Raw genomic sequence first — 18,213 nt, 5'->3', positions numbered from 1 at the left:
GGTACTGACTGTGGAGGGTCAGAAACTGAGAGACTGTTTAGATCTGCCTATTTTGGATGGGGTTACACTCCCCCTGAAAGATCAGGTATGTAGCTTGAATGCTCCTGGATCCAAAACCTACTCTGGTTTCTCAGGTTGAGGCAGTGGCCAGGAGCACTTTTTACCAGCTTCGGCTGATTCGTCAGCTATGCCAATTTCTGGAGGTAAATGATCTCAAAATGATAAGTGCATATGCTGGTGACCTCCAGGCTTGATTACTGTAATGCACTCTATTTGGGGCTGCCTTTATACATAGTTCAGAAACTACAACTTGTTCAGAATGCAGCAGGCAGGTTGGTCTCTGGCACAACATGAAAGGACTATATAACACAGATTCTGAAATCATTGTACTTGCTGCCGATATATTTCTGAAATAAATACAAAGTGCTGGTCACTACCTATAAAGTCCTGAACGCCTTAGGTCTAGGGTATTTAAGAGATTGCCTTTTTTGTAATGAACCCTGCCACAATGAACAGAGTCGGTGTGGTGTGGTGGTTAGAGTGTTGGACTAGGACCAGGGAGATCTGAGTTCAAATCCACATCCAGCCATGAAACTCACTGGGTGACTCTGGGCCAGTCACATATCTCTCAGCCTAACCTACATTACAGGGTTGTTGTGAGGAAAAACATAACCATGTATACTGCTCTGGGCTCCTGGAAGGAAGAGCGGGATATAAACGTAAAAATAAATAAATAAAAATAACCTGGATAGGTCCTGTTATGGTTGCCACCAGCTTTTCTGGAGGCAACTTGGGGCCGGGCCTTCTCTGTGGCTGCCCCAGGGCTTTGGAATACACACCATTTTCTCAGGCTTTTAACTATTTAATTGTTTTTATCCTGTGAAATTATTTTAATTGTTTCACTCAATGAATTGTTTTCAATTGTTTTTATCCTGTGAAAATGTTTTGTTTTTATACTTTAATTTGGATGTACACCGCCTAGAAATGTACATGTCAGGTGGCAAACAAAGACACATGCTAGGGCTGCCAATGCTTAGCTCCCCACCCTCACCGCCTCATGCCAATATTAACTTAGATCACACCTTCATCTTTTAAATGAGCCACTTCTTAATAGTAGTTCTGTCGTCAGGTACAGATGTCCAAATTACACAACATGGACACATTATGTCATCAGTTATACAGGGAAAACATACATGCAAATAGCGGCTTTCTGCTTTGAAATACATATGAGTTAGAGCCCACTCATTTCCTAAGTGCCTCTCATAGGCATAGAAGAGGAGCAAAAAGGAAAAGTCGTGATTTACACATGCATGGATCCATCATGACTAAGAAAGCATTTGTTCTTTGTACTCTGTACTTGAGCAAAAAAGCATCTTGAAAGGGGAAGCCTTAAGATCGTTTAATTGTCAGTCTTTTTAGTCATTCAAATACAGTAGCTGCTAGGGATGTAGTCCATGGAGACTGGCTTCTCAAGGTTCTGCCTTTTTCTCAACAAGCTTGGCTAGAGCATTTGACTGCCAGAAAACAAGACTGGGCAATGCAGCGCGCAGTACTTCCTCAGTAGTTTCAAGCACCCTTCCTCTAAAGCATCTGTGCTTTAGAGACAAACTACTGAGTTAACATTTACTCTGAGTCACAGTGTCTGCAGAAGCAACTCATACATATTGCTCAAATCAGCTTTTTGTTGGCCTCCACTTCCTTCCCCTTCCTCCGTGTCTCCCCTGTAATGAATTATAGATGCCCCTTGGGACAGAGACTTGTACTTTGTAAAGCACCATGCAACAACAACAAAAATGTAATCACACTAGTTTGTCAACCCTAGCAGCAGCTCCATGCTAAAGTCCCTGTCTCCCTTCATGAGGACCAAGACCCAGGTATATGGACTTTAACTGGTCAGGGTAAGTTCATCTGAGTTCTTTTGGGAAAGATCAGCAAAATGATGATTCCTTCCCACTCCTATTCTAAAATGAATAGATAGTTAGATGTGGAAATGCCTACTCAAAACCCTCACCAACAATTTCAAGAACAACATCGCTGCATTTGACTGTCGTGCAGCTAAATGGGGAGCATGAGACATTATTCATAGGCAGAACAACAGGAACTGAGAAGGAGGCAGCTGCAGATGTCCTATTATAAGACCAAGTCTTGGCTTTATATATTTAAGCATGTTGAAGAAGGTGTTCCCAGAGCGACTCCAAGAGGGAAGAGTTTATTTTGGTATCCTGTGTAGAGGTTCCCTCCTTTTTCTGAGTTTGATGTAAAAAATAATGATGATGCGAGGAGAACAACAAAGAGGCTTAATCACACTCTCACTCTGCAAGAGTAGCACACAGAGCAGCAAGTCCTGCACGTGGGCTGGTCAGCCAAGCTCAGTGAAGAATTTTAAGAAGAATGATCCAGAGAAAGAGAGGCCTCTCCCACACTGAACAGCAGCCCAAAGAAAGGGAAGACCTCAGATCACAGCCAACTCCCAGACACTGAGGTGAAAAGTACTCCTATTGTCGAGGAACAACAGTTACAGGTAATCTGGCGGCAGCCTGTTTTCTTCTTTGACTAGTGCCACACACAGTCATATATGTGGGTGAAAGAAACATTGGTCTTTCCATGAAAGGTTATTTTTCACAGCCGAGGAGGTGCTCCTCCAATAGTATGGGTTGTGGACCGAGCATGCTCCAAAGACAGGACACATTTAGAGAACTGAAGGCGTGGCTAGCTTCCTGCCTGGGGGGTGGCAAAACCCCAGTTCCAGGACTGAGGCACTCCACAGAAAGGAACATGTAGAGACACTGAAAAAAGAAAGGCAAAGTACACCACCAGAGAAAAGACAGGATTATAGAAGAGAAAAAAATGAATCAGAGAAAAAGCCTGCAAAGCTAATACCCTGGAAGCCGCCTCTGCCTCAAGAACACATGGAAAAACCCTCGAAGAAAGAAAAACCAGAATGAACAACCTTGGGTGGGCCGGATGACCTCCTCGGCTGTGAAAAAGAACCTTTCATGGCAAGTCCAACGTTTGGGACATACCCAAGCTGACCAAAAACGGGGGGGGGGTGAGAGAGAGAGAGAGAACAGGGATGTAATTTAGACTACGTGTTGAAGAACAGTGTGCCCAAGAGAGGCCTGAGCCACGTGGAATGAAGAGATTTTAGTATAATACTTGATGAAGGGTACAATAGAAGGCCATGTGGCTGCCTTGCAGATTTCCAACAGGGGAGTACTGGCTGAAAAAGCTGTCGAGGTAGCTGCCCTGCGGGTGGAGTGAGCTGTAATGTTACAGGGCATGGGGAGGTTGAGAGATTCATAAGCTAGGGAGATGCAGGACTTAATCCACATGGACAAGGGGTTCTTGGAGACCTTGGTGCCAAGAGACGATTGGTGAAAGGAAAGACGATCGGTGAAAGGAAAAGAGAGTCGGAACGGCGGATGGCTTTGGTTCTTCATAGGCAGATCTGCAATGCACATTGGACATCAAGAGAATGCCATGTCCATTCCTTAGGATGTACTGGAGATGGGCAAAAGGATGGAAGAAGCACGTCTTGCGAACGGTGAAAAGTGGAATTCACTTTAGGTAAAAAGGTGGGATCTTGTTTCAAGATGTCAACATCTGGCTGAAAAATGCAAAGTTCCTTGCAGGCCAAGAGCACCCCCAGTTTTGAGACCCTGCAGTTACAGCTACCAAGAACAGAACTTTAAAGGAGAAGAACCAGATGTCGACGTCTTGTAAAGGCTCAAAATGGGCCTTGGTTAGGGCATTGAGCATCTTATTCAAGTTCCAAGATGGGAATCTGTGTATTGTAGGTGGAGCCAGATTGGTGGCCCCCTTGAGGAATCTCTAGTGATGAGGATGTAGTTGAGAGGAATTCCCTGTAGAAAGTCGGAGAACTGAAGACAGGGCCGATGTCTGCCACTTCAGAGTGCTGGGACGAAGTCCCATGTCAAGACCAGTCTAGAGGAAGGAAAGGGCCTCTGGCACAATCGTGGACAAGGGGTTAATATGTTTCCTGAGTGCCCAGGAAAAGGCTGCCCAGGAAGCCTGGTAGATCTGGTTTGTGGAAGGTCATCTGGAGGCTAAAATGGTATCTTGCACCGTGGTGGACATCCCTTACAAGCTAAGAGCATGTGCTCAACCTCCAGGCGGAGAGTTGGAACCACTGGGGTTCCAGGTGGAGAATGGGCCCCTGTGTGAGAAGGTCCAATCGTAGGAGTAGGCGCCCACAGAGGATGGACTGACAGGCATTGTAGATCTGAGAGCCACAGTCTCCATAGCCAGAACAATGCAATGAGGACCAGTTCTGCTCATTTGATGTGTCGTTTCTGGATAAGCTGGCCTATAACCACCATTGGGGGGAAAGGCGTAAAGAGGTTGGGCAGCCAGGGAACTGTCAAGGCATCTGTCCCTTCTGCCAGGGGGGTAAAGAAGCAGGAGAAAAGCCTGGGGAGAAGATGGTTGTGAGGAGAGGCAAACAAGTCCCCCTGAGGATCACCGAAGTGGTGGGTGATCTGAAGAAAAACTTCTGGGTACAGGGACCACTCCACTTGATCTACGGTTTGGTGGCTGAGCCAGTCCGCTTGAGAGTTTGCTATGTCCTGTAGATGTTCTGCCATTATGGAAGCCAGGTGTTCCTCCACCCATTCAAAGAACTTGTACACTTTGGTCAAAAGAGTCCAAGATCAGGTGCTGCCTTAGTGGTCAATATACGCTTTTGTGGTCATGTTGTCCGTGAAGAATAACACATTTGCTTGAAGGACAACTGGGAGAAACTGAAGGAGGGCGAAGCGAACCAGCCATAGTTCTAGCCAATTGATGTTGTGGAGCTTTTCACATTGGGACCAAGTGCCCTGTGCATAGTGGCCGTTACAATGGGCACCCCAGACTAGGAGGTTCGCATCCGTTGTGACCAGGATCAGATCCAGGATGACTAGAGGAAGGCCCCAGAGCATGGTGGATGACAACCATCAGCACAGAGACAGGCAAACCTTTGTTGGAAGCTGAATTTCCTTGTGGACACAGGCCATGATATCCTCTTGAAAGGGAAGGAGGAGCCACTGGAGTGGATGAGAGTGCCCGTGTACTGCAGACAAGCAATCATAGACCCTAGTAGCTAGGCTAGAGTCATCAAGTCCAAAGTAGGCTTGTTGAGGAGAGGACGGATGAGGGTTTCCAGTTTCTGCTATTATTCCAGAGGCAAGGAGACTGTCGCCTGCGAGGTGTTGAAGAGCCTGTGGGTAAAAGTGGAGGTTACCCCCCCACCTCCACTCATTGTTTGGGGGGGGCTGGGAAGAGGAGGGAAGGAATGAGAGGATGGGCCTCTATGAGCTCCTCCTCCCCATTGGTCAGGAGGGGCAATAGGAGGGGTGGTAGGCATTGCCACCGTTGTCCCTAAGAAAGGAAGCAGACATTCTGGAGAAGTTCCTGAAGGAACGAAAGAACTGGTTAATAAACCCAGATGGCCCTCGAAAGTTACTGCATGTAGACGGAAGGGCTTTCTTTTGGTCTCGACCAGTAGCAGTTCCAAGGCTTCACCAAAGAGACAGGTACCTGTGGAAGGAGGAAAGGCTAAGTCTGGACTTGGAATCTACAACCCAGTGCTTAAGCCATAAGGACCGGCAGACCTCTATCCCCGAGGCCATAGCTAGGGCTGCATATTGGATGAAGTCCAGAATGGAATCCGCCATAAGGGCTGTGGCCATGGCTAACTTGTTCAGACCCTGTCTGAGTTTATTGAGTTTGGGGGGTACCATAGTAGCCAGTTTCTTAACCCAGAGCATTGAGGCCCTAGCAAAGATGGAGTTAGCGGTAGCAGCTTTAATCATGGTAGCAGTTGCCATATGGCTTTTGTGAAGGAGGAGATCAGACTTGCGGTTCTCAAGAGATTCAAGCTGTTCATTGCCTTCTTTAGCTAACACCGAAGCCGAAAACAGCTGCGCCATGGGAGGGTCCACAGACGGTACTGCCAGGAGAGAAGAGACATCCTGGGGTAAATTGTAGTTTCTTAGGAAAAAGCCCCACAGGTTTTGATGAGGTGAGAGCAGTCCATTCTGCTAACACAACCTCCTTGAAGAAGGGAGGGAAAGGGGCAGTAGGAGTGCCTCTGATGGTGGAATGAAAAACATTATGATCAAGATAAGAAGACTGAGCCACCTCCAATGGAGCAATGCCATTAACAGAATGCTTAGCCTTAGAAAGCGTAACTTCAAAATCAGAAGACATAAAGAGTCAGGTGGGGGCAGGAATGGGGCTGGAAGCATTCTCATCTGAGAGTTCACCTTCTTCTTTGTCTGATGGAGAGTAATTATTATCCTTGCTTAAGATTCCCTCATGGTCAGAAATAATCATCTGAGGTTTTCTGGGGCTCGGGGTTCAGGGGGAGCCTCCATTGGGATAGGCGGGGGTGGCCTGGAAGGAAGTAGAGGATTAAGTGGAGGTGTCACCGGGGAACAGACAGGGTGCTTGGGCAAAGGAGCCCAATCAGAGAAGGAGGAGGATGGGGATCCTGCCCTCTTTTTTCTTCGTGGGCCTCTGAGAAGAGGTTAGAAAAGGCCCCTTTCACTAACAGGTACGGGCTGCCTTAGTGGGCTAGATGCCGGGGACGAGGACCTAGAAGGGTGGCAATTAGTCCTAAGTGCAGGAGAGAGGGACGGGAGGGAAGCATTGGAAGGAGATGTAAGGTGAGCCTTAATCAAAGAAGCACACTGTTTTGCTATAAACTCCCCCAGCCAAGCCACAATATCTGGTGGGAATGGGTCCTTACCAGGTATGAGCGGAGTACTCACATCTCCTGGATCACTGGAAGGAATGCTAGGCCCTGCCAGTTCAGTAGGCTGCCCAGGCTGGTCTGGGCACAGCATGGAAGGGCACTCTGGAGAAGAAGGCAGCAGTGGTGAGGGCTGGCACAGAGGAGGCGTCAGAGTTACGGGGCGCTCTCCTTCAGGAGGAGGAACATTGAGATGGACAGCCTGCCCCAAAGGAATGGGTTCTATCGGAAGAGCTGGGGTCTCGATCACCTCCTCGGGCAGAGTGAGAGGAGGTACTGGAGGCAGCATTGGCGTATCGGCGAAATCAGTGGGTTGCGCAGCGTCAAGCTGCGAAGCTGGCAAGTGGCGTGGAGGGCAGTCGTCGTAGACTGCTTGGAGTGCATGGCAGTAGCCAGCACTGAACGTTTCTTTAAGGGCTGCCCACTAGCACCTTTCGCATGTTTACTTTTCTTCTTTGCCTTCTTGTGAGTCTTTTTGGGAGCTTCCACAGATTCTCTGTGGGCGAGTGTAGGAATGCCTATGATGTGGCCCTGTTCTGGTGAAGGAAAGCAGGGCAATTTATCAGGAAAGTGGGGGCCTTGATGGAGTGATCTACCCCTAGAGTCAGAGTGGTCCTTCTGATAAAAAGCCCTCAAGGGGGATTCCGGTGTGAGAACGCTGCATTATGCAGTTGGCGAGCATAATAAAAACAAAACAGAAAGTAGAAAAAGCAATCAGACCGAATTAAACACAAGAAAGGTAATTTTGGAATTTTAGCAAATTTGTCAACTTCCTTCCCACCCTGGCACAATACAGGAAGAGAGAAAGGAAGATAGGGTCAAATATGGAGAAAAAGCTAGCAAGCAAAATTCAAATAGCGAGATAAGAGAGAACAAAACCACAGACCTGTTCAGGGAGCAAAGACAGGACTGGAACTGGGGTTTTGCTGCCTCCCGGACAGGAAGCTAGCCATGCCTTCAGTTCTAAATTGGTCCTGTCTTCAGAGCATGCTCAGTACACAACCCATATTCTTGGAGGATTACCTCCTCAGGCTATGGGGGGAAAGCCATTTCTATCCCTCTATAATTAAAACAATCTATCAATTTTCCATCATGCATCTGAAAGAAATAGAGTCTACTATGCTACAGAAGATAATGTCGTGACAAATTTAAATTAATTTAAATTAAAGACCAGAAGTCATGGGATTTCTGGTTTCTTCTGCAATGGACTAAAAGTTACTTTTTTGTAATTTGTCACTATGAAAAAAGGACCAATGGTTTAAATCAAGTTTCTCTCTTGGCGATTTAAATCAATCCACTCTGCCTTTGGCAGCAGGGGGCAAGTCTGAAGTGCATATAGACACTGCCCAACACAGGGCTATTTCTTCCTCTACAAGTTTCAAAGCCAAAACTACCTTCTGAAGCACTCCCAGCCAACCATCCTTTCTTCTTTATCAACAGATTAGATCCAGTCATCAGTTTTTCGTTATACAGCCTAACTCCATCTCAGGGGAAAATATATCACTGTAGCTCCCTCCTGTTTAAACCACCACCATGAAATGTGGGCATGCACGTACTGTGCCTTAAATGGTGCAGAGAACGTCACCAGTGGCCCCTCCTTCCCACACAATTATAGCACACATACACAGCAGAATGAAAAAGTCATGCCTGGAGAACATAGAAAACTATTCTCTAGAGTAAGAATAAAATCCTTTCACACTTTATCTATTAAAAGTGAAGACACTGAAGTACTGAAAGAAGAACCAAGCACCACATCTTGGGGAAAGAAGCCAATTATTGCTATGAAACCCATCTACTAGTCTCTGTGATCTTACAGTCAGCAGGATGAGGAGAGCGGAAGAAAAAATTCCCAGTGTCACTGTATTTAGGTAGTAAAGACAAAAAGCAATGCCATTTGAAAATGAGGAAACTGATTATGTGCACATACAACAGAAAAATAATACCCGTGCCAGCAAATTGAATTGCTTAATAAAGTTAGAGCAACAGTTTCAAACCAGGGATGACACTGCCCATTTTACGTTGCCCAAGGGGCCAAAATGCAGTATGTGCACTCTCAGACACGTGCACACAACAAATGCTGACATGCATGTTTATCATACTCATTCCATCTCATCAAATGTACACAGGGAAGTAATAGAAAATACTTTCTGCTCAATCCTTGTCCTGGCTGGCAGAAGCAGTAAAGGGAGCAAAGAGAAGCAACCACCACATCCAACACTATCCTTTAAAAAGTCTTTAAAAAGTCTGTGACATTCTGCACAAGCAACCCAAATTCTGCGCCAAGACAAGCTTAATTTCTCAACAAAGCTCCATATACACAGTGGTGGGATTTGGACACTTCACTCCCATGCATGTACCCTTCCCTCTCCACCATTGCCCCCTCCCACAAAGGCCATCTACAATACAAATAATTGGAACAATTTTGGATTGTTTGTTCTTTCTATAGAATGTGAGAAACAATACGGTCCAGAAGAGACAAGTCAACCATTGGATGAGTTGCCATATACAAACTCCGCTCCCTATCTTTAAAATCGGACTCTTGCTTACTCCAGGAGAGTTTTGGGAGATGAAAACATCCATGCCGCATGTCCATGCTGTGTAACATCAGCTGAAATGAGATATTGTTGCCTTATTGTGTGTGGTGGTTGAAAGCAAACTACAGTCCATGATTCCAAAACAAAAAGATCGGAATAATTTGCATGAGGGCATCATTCTACAAAGCTAGTTCTGAGAATAGGAGGCCAAGTGTAAAAGCCCACCTTTTAGAACTGTGGATCTTACCTTGACCAGGAAATTTATATTTCCAGAAATTCTGTATATTCGGTGTGTGAGGTTCTGTATATCCAGTGTGGGAGGTTCCATTTCCATCCAGGAAGTAGTGGAATTAACTAGATTAACCATGATTCCTAGAGGTCTCCCTAGCGGAAATAGCTGCCATCTGCATTTTTAGATTGACAGCCTCTCTGAGTTCAGGTCACCATTGTCCTTGTTCTGATATACATCAACATTCATACAGGTGCTCAAAAGCAAGTGGATAAAAACCAAGCAACACGGAGACATGTTTGCAGGCGTTATTAATGCCACACAAGCAATTAACTTCATCAGGTACTGAGGGTTCAGAGATTATGAGTTACTAGGGGTAACCTGTAAATGAGCTCAATTTGTCTTGCCTCCTGTCTTGCCACCTCTGCAGCCAGAGCTGTGATGTTAGGCAGAGCCACCTCCTTTCCCCTGAGCTGTTTATCAGTCCCAGCTCCTTGCCTGACATTTCCTGTCCACATACAGTCCTGCTGATCAGTGACTCTCGCTGGGTTCCATGGATACTTCGGGTCCAGGCAACTTTCCCATTTTTAGCTCATTTGATTAGGCCTAACAGGCATCCTGCTGCTCTATCATTTCTCACATGAAACAGTAAAAAGAGCAAAGTATTTACATTAAAAAGGCAGCACCGAACACTTCCATTCCAAGCCCTTTGCAGGCCGGCTATTGAGTGCAAGAGAAATCCCCATGTCCTTTCAGAGCACCTCTAGACACACCGCTATACTGGTAGAGAGAGAGGAATTTGGGCCAGCAGGAGGAGGACAAACATTAAAGTCCCTTTGGCCCTTGGATCTCTTCTCACCTGGCCTCAAAAAGTCTTTTTACATATGAAATGCTGAGACTGTTAGACTGGCTCGAGTAAAGAGCATTTCTAACATGAAGAAATATCTCAAAATCTTGGAGCAGAGTTAGGCAAGGTTGCCAGCTTTAAGAACATAAAAAGGAGCCCTGCTGGATCAACCAAAGTTTTGTGTGATCCATGGTTGCCTATAGTGGCCAGCCAGAGACCTCAGGGAAGACAAGCAGCTGGGCATAAGAATAGTCCTCTTCCACTGTTGTTCTGCAGCAACTGATATTCAGAAATATACCTCAACACTTGAATATATGAAGCAGCCTTATACCAAGTCAGACTTTGGTCCACCTGACCTAGGATGGTCTACTCTGACGGGCAGCAGATCTCCCAAGATTCAGACACAGTCTTTTCAGTCCAGCTACTAGAGATTCTTTTAAGGGACGCATGGAATTGAACCTGGGACCTTCTACACGCAAACCAAGTATTCTATGACTGAGCTACAGCCCTTCCCCAAATTGTTTGAATATTCTCCTGTTCTTTACCCTTCATTTGCCCTGATTCAGCTAGAACTCCCACATTGTTCAGCAGCACAAGCAAAGTAGGAAGGTGAGGAATGAAAGGCAGCATCACTGGGCTAGAAGACACCATCCCCATCTCTTGCGCTGCCTTCTCCCCAGCGGGAGGAAGGAACGCATCAGCATAGAGGTGAGAGCCATTGTCCCCATAGCAGGGGTTTCATCTGCTGCATTCTGTACCCCTAGCACACAAAAGACAATTCCGAAGTCTTCTCTCTCCTTCAATTAACCCTTTTTACCAACATGCAGCAAGAGGTATGCACAACTACAACAAGTCACTGACAGCCTCTCCATTTGTGTGCATGCACAACCTAGGTACTGCACAGGCACAATGCTGTCTTTGGTCACACAGAGATTGAAGCCTGATCTGTTCTGTTATTGCAGACAGTCCTGGGTAAGGCAGTCAGAGGGGCAAAGTAGGGATTCTAAAGGACTATGTTGGAGTCTGACTGCATTCATATTGTTATTCTAAAAATGGAGTCTAATAAAATCTACATATTACCCTGAATAGTCTGAGACACAAGTCCAACTATGCCACTGAGTTGCATATTTCAGGTTGGGCTATTTTCTACTCAAAAATAAACTTCAGAAAAAATGACTGGAGAGACTGATTTACAGATATTTTGACCTTTGCTGAACTGTCCTTCCCACCTGCTACAATGCCTAAGCAACTGCACAGAGAATTTCTAAATTACAAGTCTGCAGGGACTCTGCAGAACTCCTCTCCAAAACATATGGTGAACTGCGCAACCATTCATGGAAAGGAGCTTTTGCTTTCATTAGGGAGAAGGAACAAATACCATGTTACTCACAAGCAGCCTATTAGTGTGTGTAAAGGAGTCACAGGTTGAACTGAGTAAAACCCAAGTGCTGTCCAAGGACCTTGTATGCAGGCTTCAGCACTCTTGTTCACCCGCCCTCCTCTCTAAGAGGGAAGCCAATCACTTTCCCTACCAGGTGAGACAGTTCATTTTTAAAAGCCCATCAGATGAAAGGTTTTCATGGCACTTGCAAAAAGCCTAGCATTCAGAATGATGGTTTCCTTCATGCAACATGCAATGGAAGTCTCCAACTGTGAGCTTGGTGGTCTTTGGAGACAATACCATGGTATTGTGAAGATAGCTGTGTGCTCAATTATGAACCGAGCCAGTGAATTGAAGAATTTAACAGTGGTGACATAAGCTATGAACTGGGCAAAATCTCCTCTTATCAGAGTAATGAGCTGTGTATGCACATTTCAAAAATGGGACTCAAAGCCAAAAGATCATTTCCCTTAAGAACAGATTGTTTGGGAAGCTCAAATGTCTCTCTGTTAATTCCCCCCAATTTCTGTGGGTGCATATGTATTAAAGCATAATATTTAAGTTTTTATATATCACAGATACCATGGTTTCATTTATTTCCTATACTTTTCAGTATTGGCACACAATACTGAAATCTGAGAAACAAGTTCTCGGACAGATGTGGAACAATTCAGGGAGTAAAAAGGCAACACTTAAGCAAAGCTTAAGCAAAGCACAGAACTATTTGTGAGGGGGGGAAGAAAACATAAGCCCACACAAAACCAAAATTCCATCTACTTAACCAGCTTCACCAACAGAACGTTTCTTTTCTCTGTTATAGCTGCTGCCTGAGGCCACAACTCGGAAGGAAGCATGCCTCCAAATCTAGCACACAACCTCAACAATCCCATGGAAACTATGCAGATGGGCTCTGCTCCAAGACTTTCTCACACTAGCAAACTATTTAGCAGCTGCACTGTCCTACAGTCACTTTGGACAGGGAATTTCATTTTCTGGTTTCTTCTCTCAAGAGAAACATTTTGATTGCAGAATTTAAAAAGTCACCTGAAGGGAACGTTCAAGCTTTCATGTTCAAGAAACATTAAAAAAAAAAAAAAAAAAGACCAAAGGGTTTACTGAAAATGAAACCTGCAACTATGGTTTATAGGATCAGGTTCCAAATCTATGTACGCTAAGCTCAAAAATAAGTGATGACGTTCAGGATGCTGTGCAAAAATAGGTCCCCCTGATTTAAGCATTTTAATAAGCGAATCTGATTTAATAAGGCAAATGCATATGGACTTTTAGTGAGAGAACTGTCAAAGTACAAACTGATATTATGGAACACAATCTGTATGTATAGTTAATAAGCTGTTTTTAAAGCTTTACATTCTGGAGGCATAATGTACACTTTGCACATAATGCACACTTTGAACCGAACGGCCAGCAGCACCAATCATGACAGAAGCAAATGCACTACAGATGCTATTACTGCAACAACATTTGGACCTGCAAGAGTTAAATCTGCAGAAATGCCTATAGGCATTCCCCATAGCGAATCTTCCCAATAAAGGTAAAGTGTGCCATCAAGTCGATTTTGACTCTGGGCATCCACAGAGCCCTGTGGTTTTCTTTGGTAGACTACAGGAGGGGTTTACCATTGCCATCTCCCACACAGTATGAGATGATGCCTTTCAGCATCTTCCTATATCGCTGCTGCCCGATATAGGTGTTTCCCATAGTCTGGAAAACATACTAGCAGGGATTCAAACCAGCAACCTCTGGCTTGCTAGTCAAGTCATTTCCCCACTGCACCATTAGGTGACATTTAATGCCTTTACTTTTTATGTCATCTCCACAATGAGAAGCATTTTCAGCAAGCTTTCCATTGCTTCTGTTTAGGCAAGTAATTATCCTAGCTGGTAACACCCCGGGCAGTTCTCAGCATTTAAATTCTTTTAGAATCTTCATCCCAGACCTGCCATGAGAGCATATACCAGAGGCCTTTGCCCGTATATGAGTAAATACACATCTCATTACAAATGAAATTCAATTCAAGACTTAGCTCAGAATCAATCACCAAGACTGGCAATGTACTTAGTCTTTCATCAAGAGGAGACAGTCCTGTGGGAGGAGGTAGGCAGGCTCTTGCCCTCCCTCCAGCCTGTGTTGATGGCCGTGAGAACAACCTCAATAAATCTTTAAAGGGGAGGTAATAATCCTCATCCAATTGCACTGTTTTCAAATTATACATTGTAGGCATTTTATTCTATCCATATCTCTCTTTAAAACGTTTGTCTAAATATATATATATATGGACCCAAGTTCTCTCTCGCTTTCACTTATTTGCAAAAGATTCATCTCCTTGCTTATACTCAGAAAGATCTTCCTTTATGCATATATGGTGGAAGACATATTGACAGTTCAGGACTGTATATTTGCACTACTTAGGTCACTAATGATAGCAGTTCACAGCAGAGGCTTTTCTTTTCAATCCCTGCATCTTAGAAACATAGGAAGCTGCCATATACTGAGTCAGACCATAGGTCCATCTAGATCAGTATTGTCTACACAGACTGGCAGCAGCTCCTCTAAGGTTACAGGCAGGAGTCTCTCCCATCCCTATTTGAAGATGCCAGGGAGGGAACCTGGAACCTTCTGCATGCAAGCATGCAACTGCTCTTCCCAGAGTGGTCCCATCCTCTAAGGGGAATATCTTGCAGTGCTCACATGTAGTCTCCCATTCAAATGCAAACCAGGGTGGGCCCTGCTTAGCAAAGGGGATGATTCATGCTTGCTACCACAAGATCAGCTCTGATCACACATACAGAGCCAGACACTTTGGGTTGGATCTTAAGCAACTCATGTATGCATGGAAAGTACTTCCAGTTGCATGTGGGGGTGGGAGACAAGGGGGGCATTTTTGCTGATCTCCCCCCCCCACTTTTCCCTCTTTACCCCATAACTGGAGGATCCCCTAACCCTTAATTGAAAATTCCCAAGGGCCCATGTACTGCTGTACTGAGGAGGAGGAATGAAAATTAGTACTAGCAAGCTTCTTTCCATTCACTCTTCTTGGAATCCATCCCAATATGCATTTTCCCCTTTGTCAGTGCTTATAGCTTTCCTCATGCTAGGATGGTTCTAGGGCAGTTTGAATAGGATTCTACATTATTGAAAATTTTGTCCAGATCCCTGCGGAAGGGCCTGAAATGCATCTGTGGAAGGTGGGGGGAGAGACTGCCTTCTTAGTTGTTGGAACTAAGCAAGGGCTCTCTTTATATCCAAGCCATTCTACAGAGACGGATGACGAGTGCAAAAGCAGACCTTTCTAGACTGGAACATTCTGGCCACCCAGCTGACACTTTGACTCCCTTTAAAGGATGAATTATCTTCACTTATTACATGTTTTCACTGTATGTCTAAAATGTGCAGATACACCATATTACACTTGTCTGACTGCTGGGTCTCTGTGGAGCTCTCTGCTGAGAATATACTCAGTGGAAAATCAAAGTTTGCTGCTACACAATGTACAAAATGGCCCCAAGTTATTAGGTACACTCAAATTGAGAAGTTGGCGGGAGCGGGGGTGGAGGGAGAGACCTATAACATCTTGAGAATTAAAACAATATTTCTTCAGAGACACTAGCAGTATAGACATCTATACTGTATAGACATCTAAACATCCAAAGTAGTGCAGCAGAGAATGGTCAGGATACATGGAAGTTCACTTGCTAAATAGAACTGCAACCATTCAGCTTTTAAAAGTGCCACGTCGCTTCAGCAGTGGGCAAGCCTGAGACAAAAATGGTAAGCAAACCACATGTTGTTGCTTTTGAAAGCTCCACCACAGCCTTTGAAGCAGATTTTTTAAAATGTGTTTACGAGAATTCTAGAAATCAGGTTTGCATGATGAAAAATCACAACTTTACCACCCCAGAGAGGGAAGAGATGCCAGCATAGGAAGAACTGCATGCAAACAGCAGGACTTTCATAGACTGTCCTTATTGTTCCTCCATGCGAGGCACAGAGTCTTTTGAAGAGTTAATAAGATTACCCCCTTTCCTTGGGCCTATTTGCATACTCCTCCAGCAAGTCTGGGTGGTAGACAAAGGGTCTGAATGACGCTTCCTGCCAACAACTCATTCCCCACTACAGGAAAATACAAACGCCAGGAAGTCAAGGTAATTTCTTGATTTCTCCATTAGGATTAATGAAGGGAAGTGTCTGAGCAAACATTATAACATGCAAAATGCATCTGGGAAGGCTGGTTGATTCCACAAATATAATCTACTCCAAAACCATTTTTACAAATAGACAAGGAAACCAACACAGTAATTCAAAGACACATGAAAACTCGTACAAATCCCACAAGAGGAGTCCCCAGGGCAGAACCATTCTAAAATTCATACAATCCATCAATTTGTCATAACATCCCAGAGACTAGTCAAAGGCTATACAGGATTGTTAAAACAGAGATTATTTCATAATTATGATTGGGGTCTCACTTTGCTCATAGAAAAAAGGCTGAGGAGGGAGAGACCTAATTATGAACTCCAGACCTGAATATTCCAGGGCCTGGGAGATTTGTCCTCTCATCTCAATCTCATTATCAGCACCTTAATAGCATTAGATATATCATTTGCCAACTTTTAGTACTTTCCTGCAGCCAGATGAAATAACCCTTGGCCTCTTTTTCACAAGCAAACCTAGAACCAACAGAGTGAAAACAGTTTTGTTGCCTGGTTCGTATATTCAACAGCAGCTCAGGTAGTTTTAGGGGGGCACCAGTGAAAGTGCACACACGTTGCTGTCTCACATTGCAAAGAGTGTATAGCCTTGGATATGAAAACAATGTTATATCAAATGTATGTTTTATTGTGAAGATGTTTCTGTGACATAGAGCCAAGATGACTGTAGCAGTCTGCATTTGCCCCGTATATATGAATGAGGGCCATGGTATGCATGACAGAAGCAAACTCTGTCTTTAAATACAGGTCTGTCCTAATCATGTGTAAAGCAAGGAGTGGGGCTGCAATTTAAGGCAGAAAAGCATCACAAGGGCAAAAGTACTAAAGCCTCTCACACCTGCTACTAAGGGTGTGCATGGAACCGTCTGGCCCAGTTCGGTTTGAGGCTGGACTGGCCCCCATTGAACCCCGCCCCCCCCCCCCAGGTCCGGTCCCAGACCAGTCCACGAACTTTAAAAAAAAAAATTTTAAGTTAAACAAGTACCTGTAGCCCCTTCGGTGGGGGCTTGCTGTAGCCACGGTGGGGGGGTTCCCTCTCCCCCCGCCGGCCTTCCTCATCACTGCCGCGGCCGGGTAAGCAAAGCCTTTTTGGCCCTTTCGGGCCTCTGTACAAGTGAGTGGCCGCCATTTTGGCGATCACTGCGCATGCACAGCCGCCGCCAAAATGGTGGCCGCTCGCTTGTACAGAGGCCCGAAAGGGCCAAAAAGGCTTTGCTTACCTGGCCGCAGCGGTGATGAGGAAGGCCGGCGGGGGGAGAGGGAACCTGCATGGACCCCCTCCCCCCGCAGCTACAGCAAGCCCCCTGAAGGGGCTACAGGTACTTGTTTTATGTTTTTTGGGGTTTTTTTGGTGTTTTTTTTTTAAATTTTAAGCTCACAGACCTCACGGTCTGGTTCTGGTCTGACGGAACCGGGGGTGGTGGTTCAGTTCAATCGCAAACCCATGAACCAAACCGTTAGACTGCGGACTGGTTCTGCACATCCCTACCTGCTACCCCTCTCTCTAGACACACTCCGTTTTGGTACCAGAGCCTGAGTGAGGGAAAGACAAGCTCAGGAGACAAACTGAGGTGGGGAAGAAAGATTTTAGCAGCACACTCTTCAGCACTAAGTCATACCCTACACACACACACACACACACACACACACACACACACACACACACACACCATTTAAAAGGCATAGGCCTGCCATGTGTAGTTGAGCCTAAATTTGCAGGGTCACTCAAATTTTCGACATCTTGGCATCGTATCACATCAGTTTTTCTACAGGTAGGAAGCTGGCATTACCCAAATACTATTATAAAGCTTGAAATTTGGTGGCTCCAAGTGAAAGGTTTCAAAGAAGAACTACTCACTATGCAGCAGAGTCATTCAGCTGATACTCTCGGGAACGATTAAAACAAGCCTGTACTCCATTGTCGGCCCACAGCCTCCGGATCACGTTGGACAGGTCTTCTGGCAGGATTCCCTGCTCCTCGGCAGTGCAAGAGAGTGAAAACAATTGGCGTGCATCATCCTGCAGGCAAAGTAAAGCCCCCGCAAGTTAGGCCACAAGTAGCTATTCCTCTTGGCTCATCTGTACAGCATCATGCATTCTTGTGTTCTTCCCCAGGTTCCCAAGAGGTTCATCCCAAGGGAAGCTCACTTTGCTGAGCAATGGAGTGAAACCCACTAGGGATGTGCAGACCGGTCCGACGGTCCGGTCCAGGGGCTCGGGGTCGAACCGAACTACCTCT

At 45.3% G+C, this 18,213-nt stretch overlaps 1 protein-coding gene across 1 annotated transcript in view; it reads right to left on the bottom strand.

Annotated features, from left to right (window-relative positions):
- GNAI2 (G protein subunit alpha i2) overlaps window positions 1–18,213 on the bottom strand; it is a 178,480-nt gene that overhangs the window by 41,427 nt on the left and 118,840 nt on the right. The window contains exon 4 of the mRNA XM_053296520.1: window positions 17,833–17,993. Coding sequence (XP_053152495.1) covers window positions 17,833–17,993 — 161 coding nt within the window. The remainder of the gene's footprint in view (window positions 1–17,832; window positions 17,994–18,213) is intronic.

This window comes from Hemicordylus capensis, chromosome 2 (assembly GCF_027244095.1).
Source record: "Hemicordylus capensis ecotype Gifberg chromosome 2, rHemCap1.1.pri, whole genome shotgun sequence".
Taxonomy (NCBI): domain Eukaryota; kingdom Metazoa; phylum Chordata; class Lepidosauria; order Squamata; family Cordylidae; genus Hemicordylus; species Hemicordylus capensis.
This window is presented reverse-complemented; position numbering and strand designations above follow the sequence as displayed.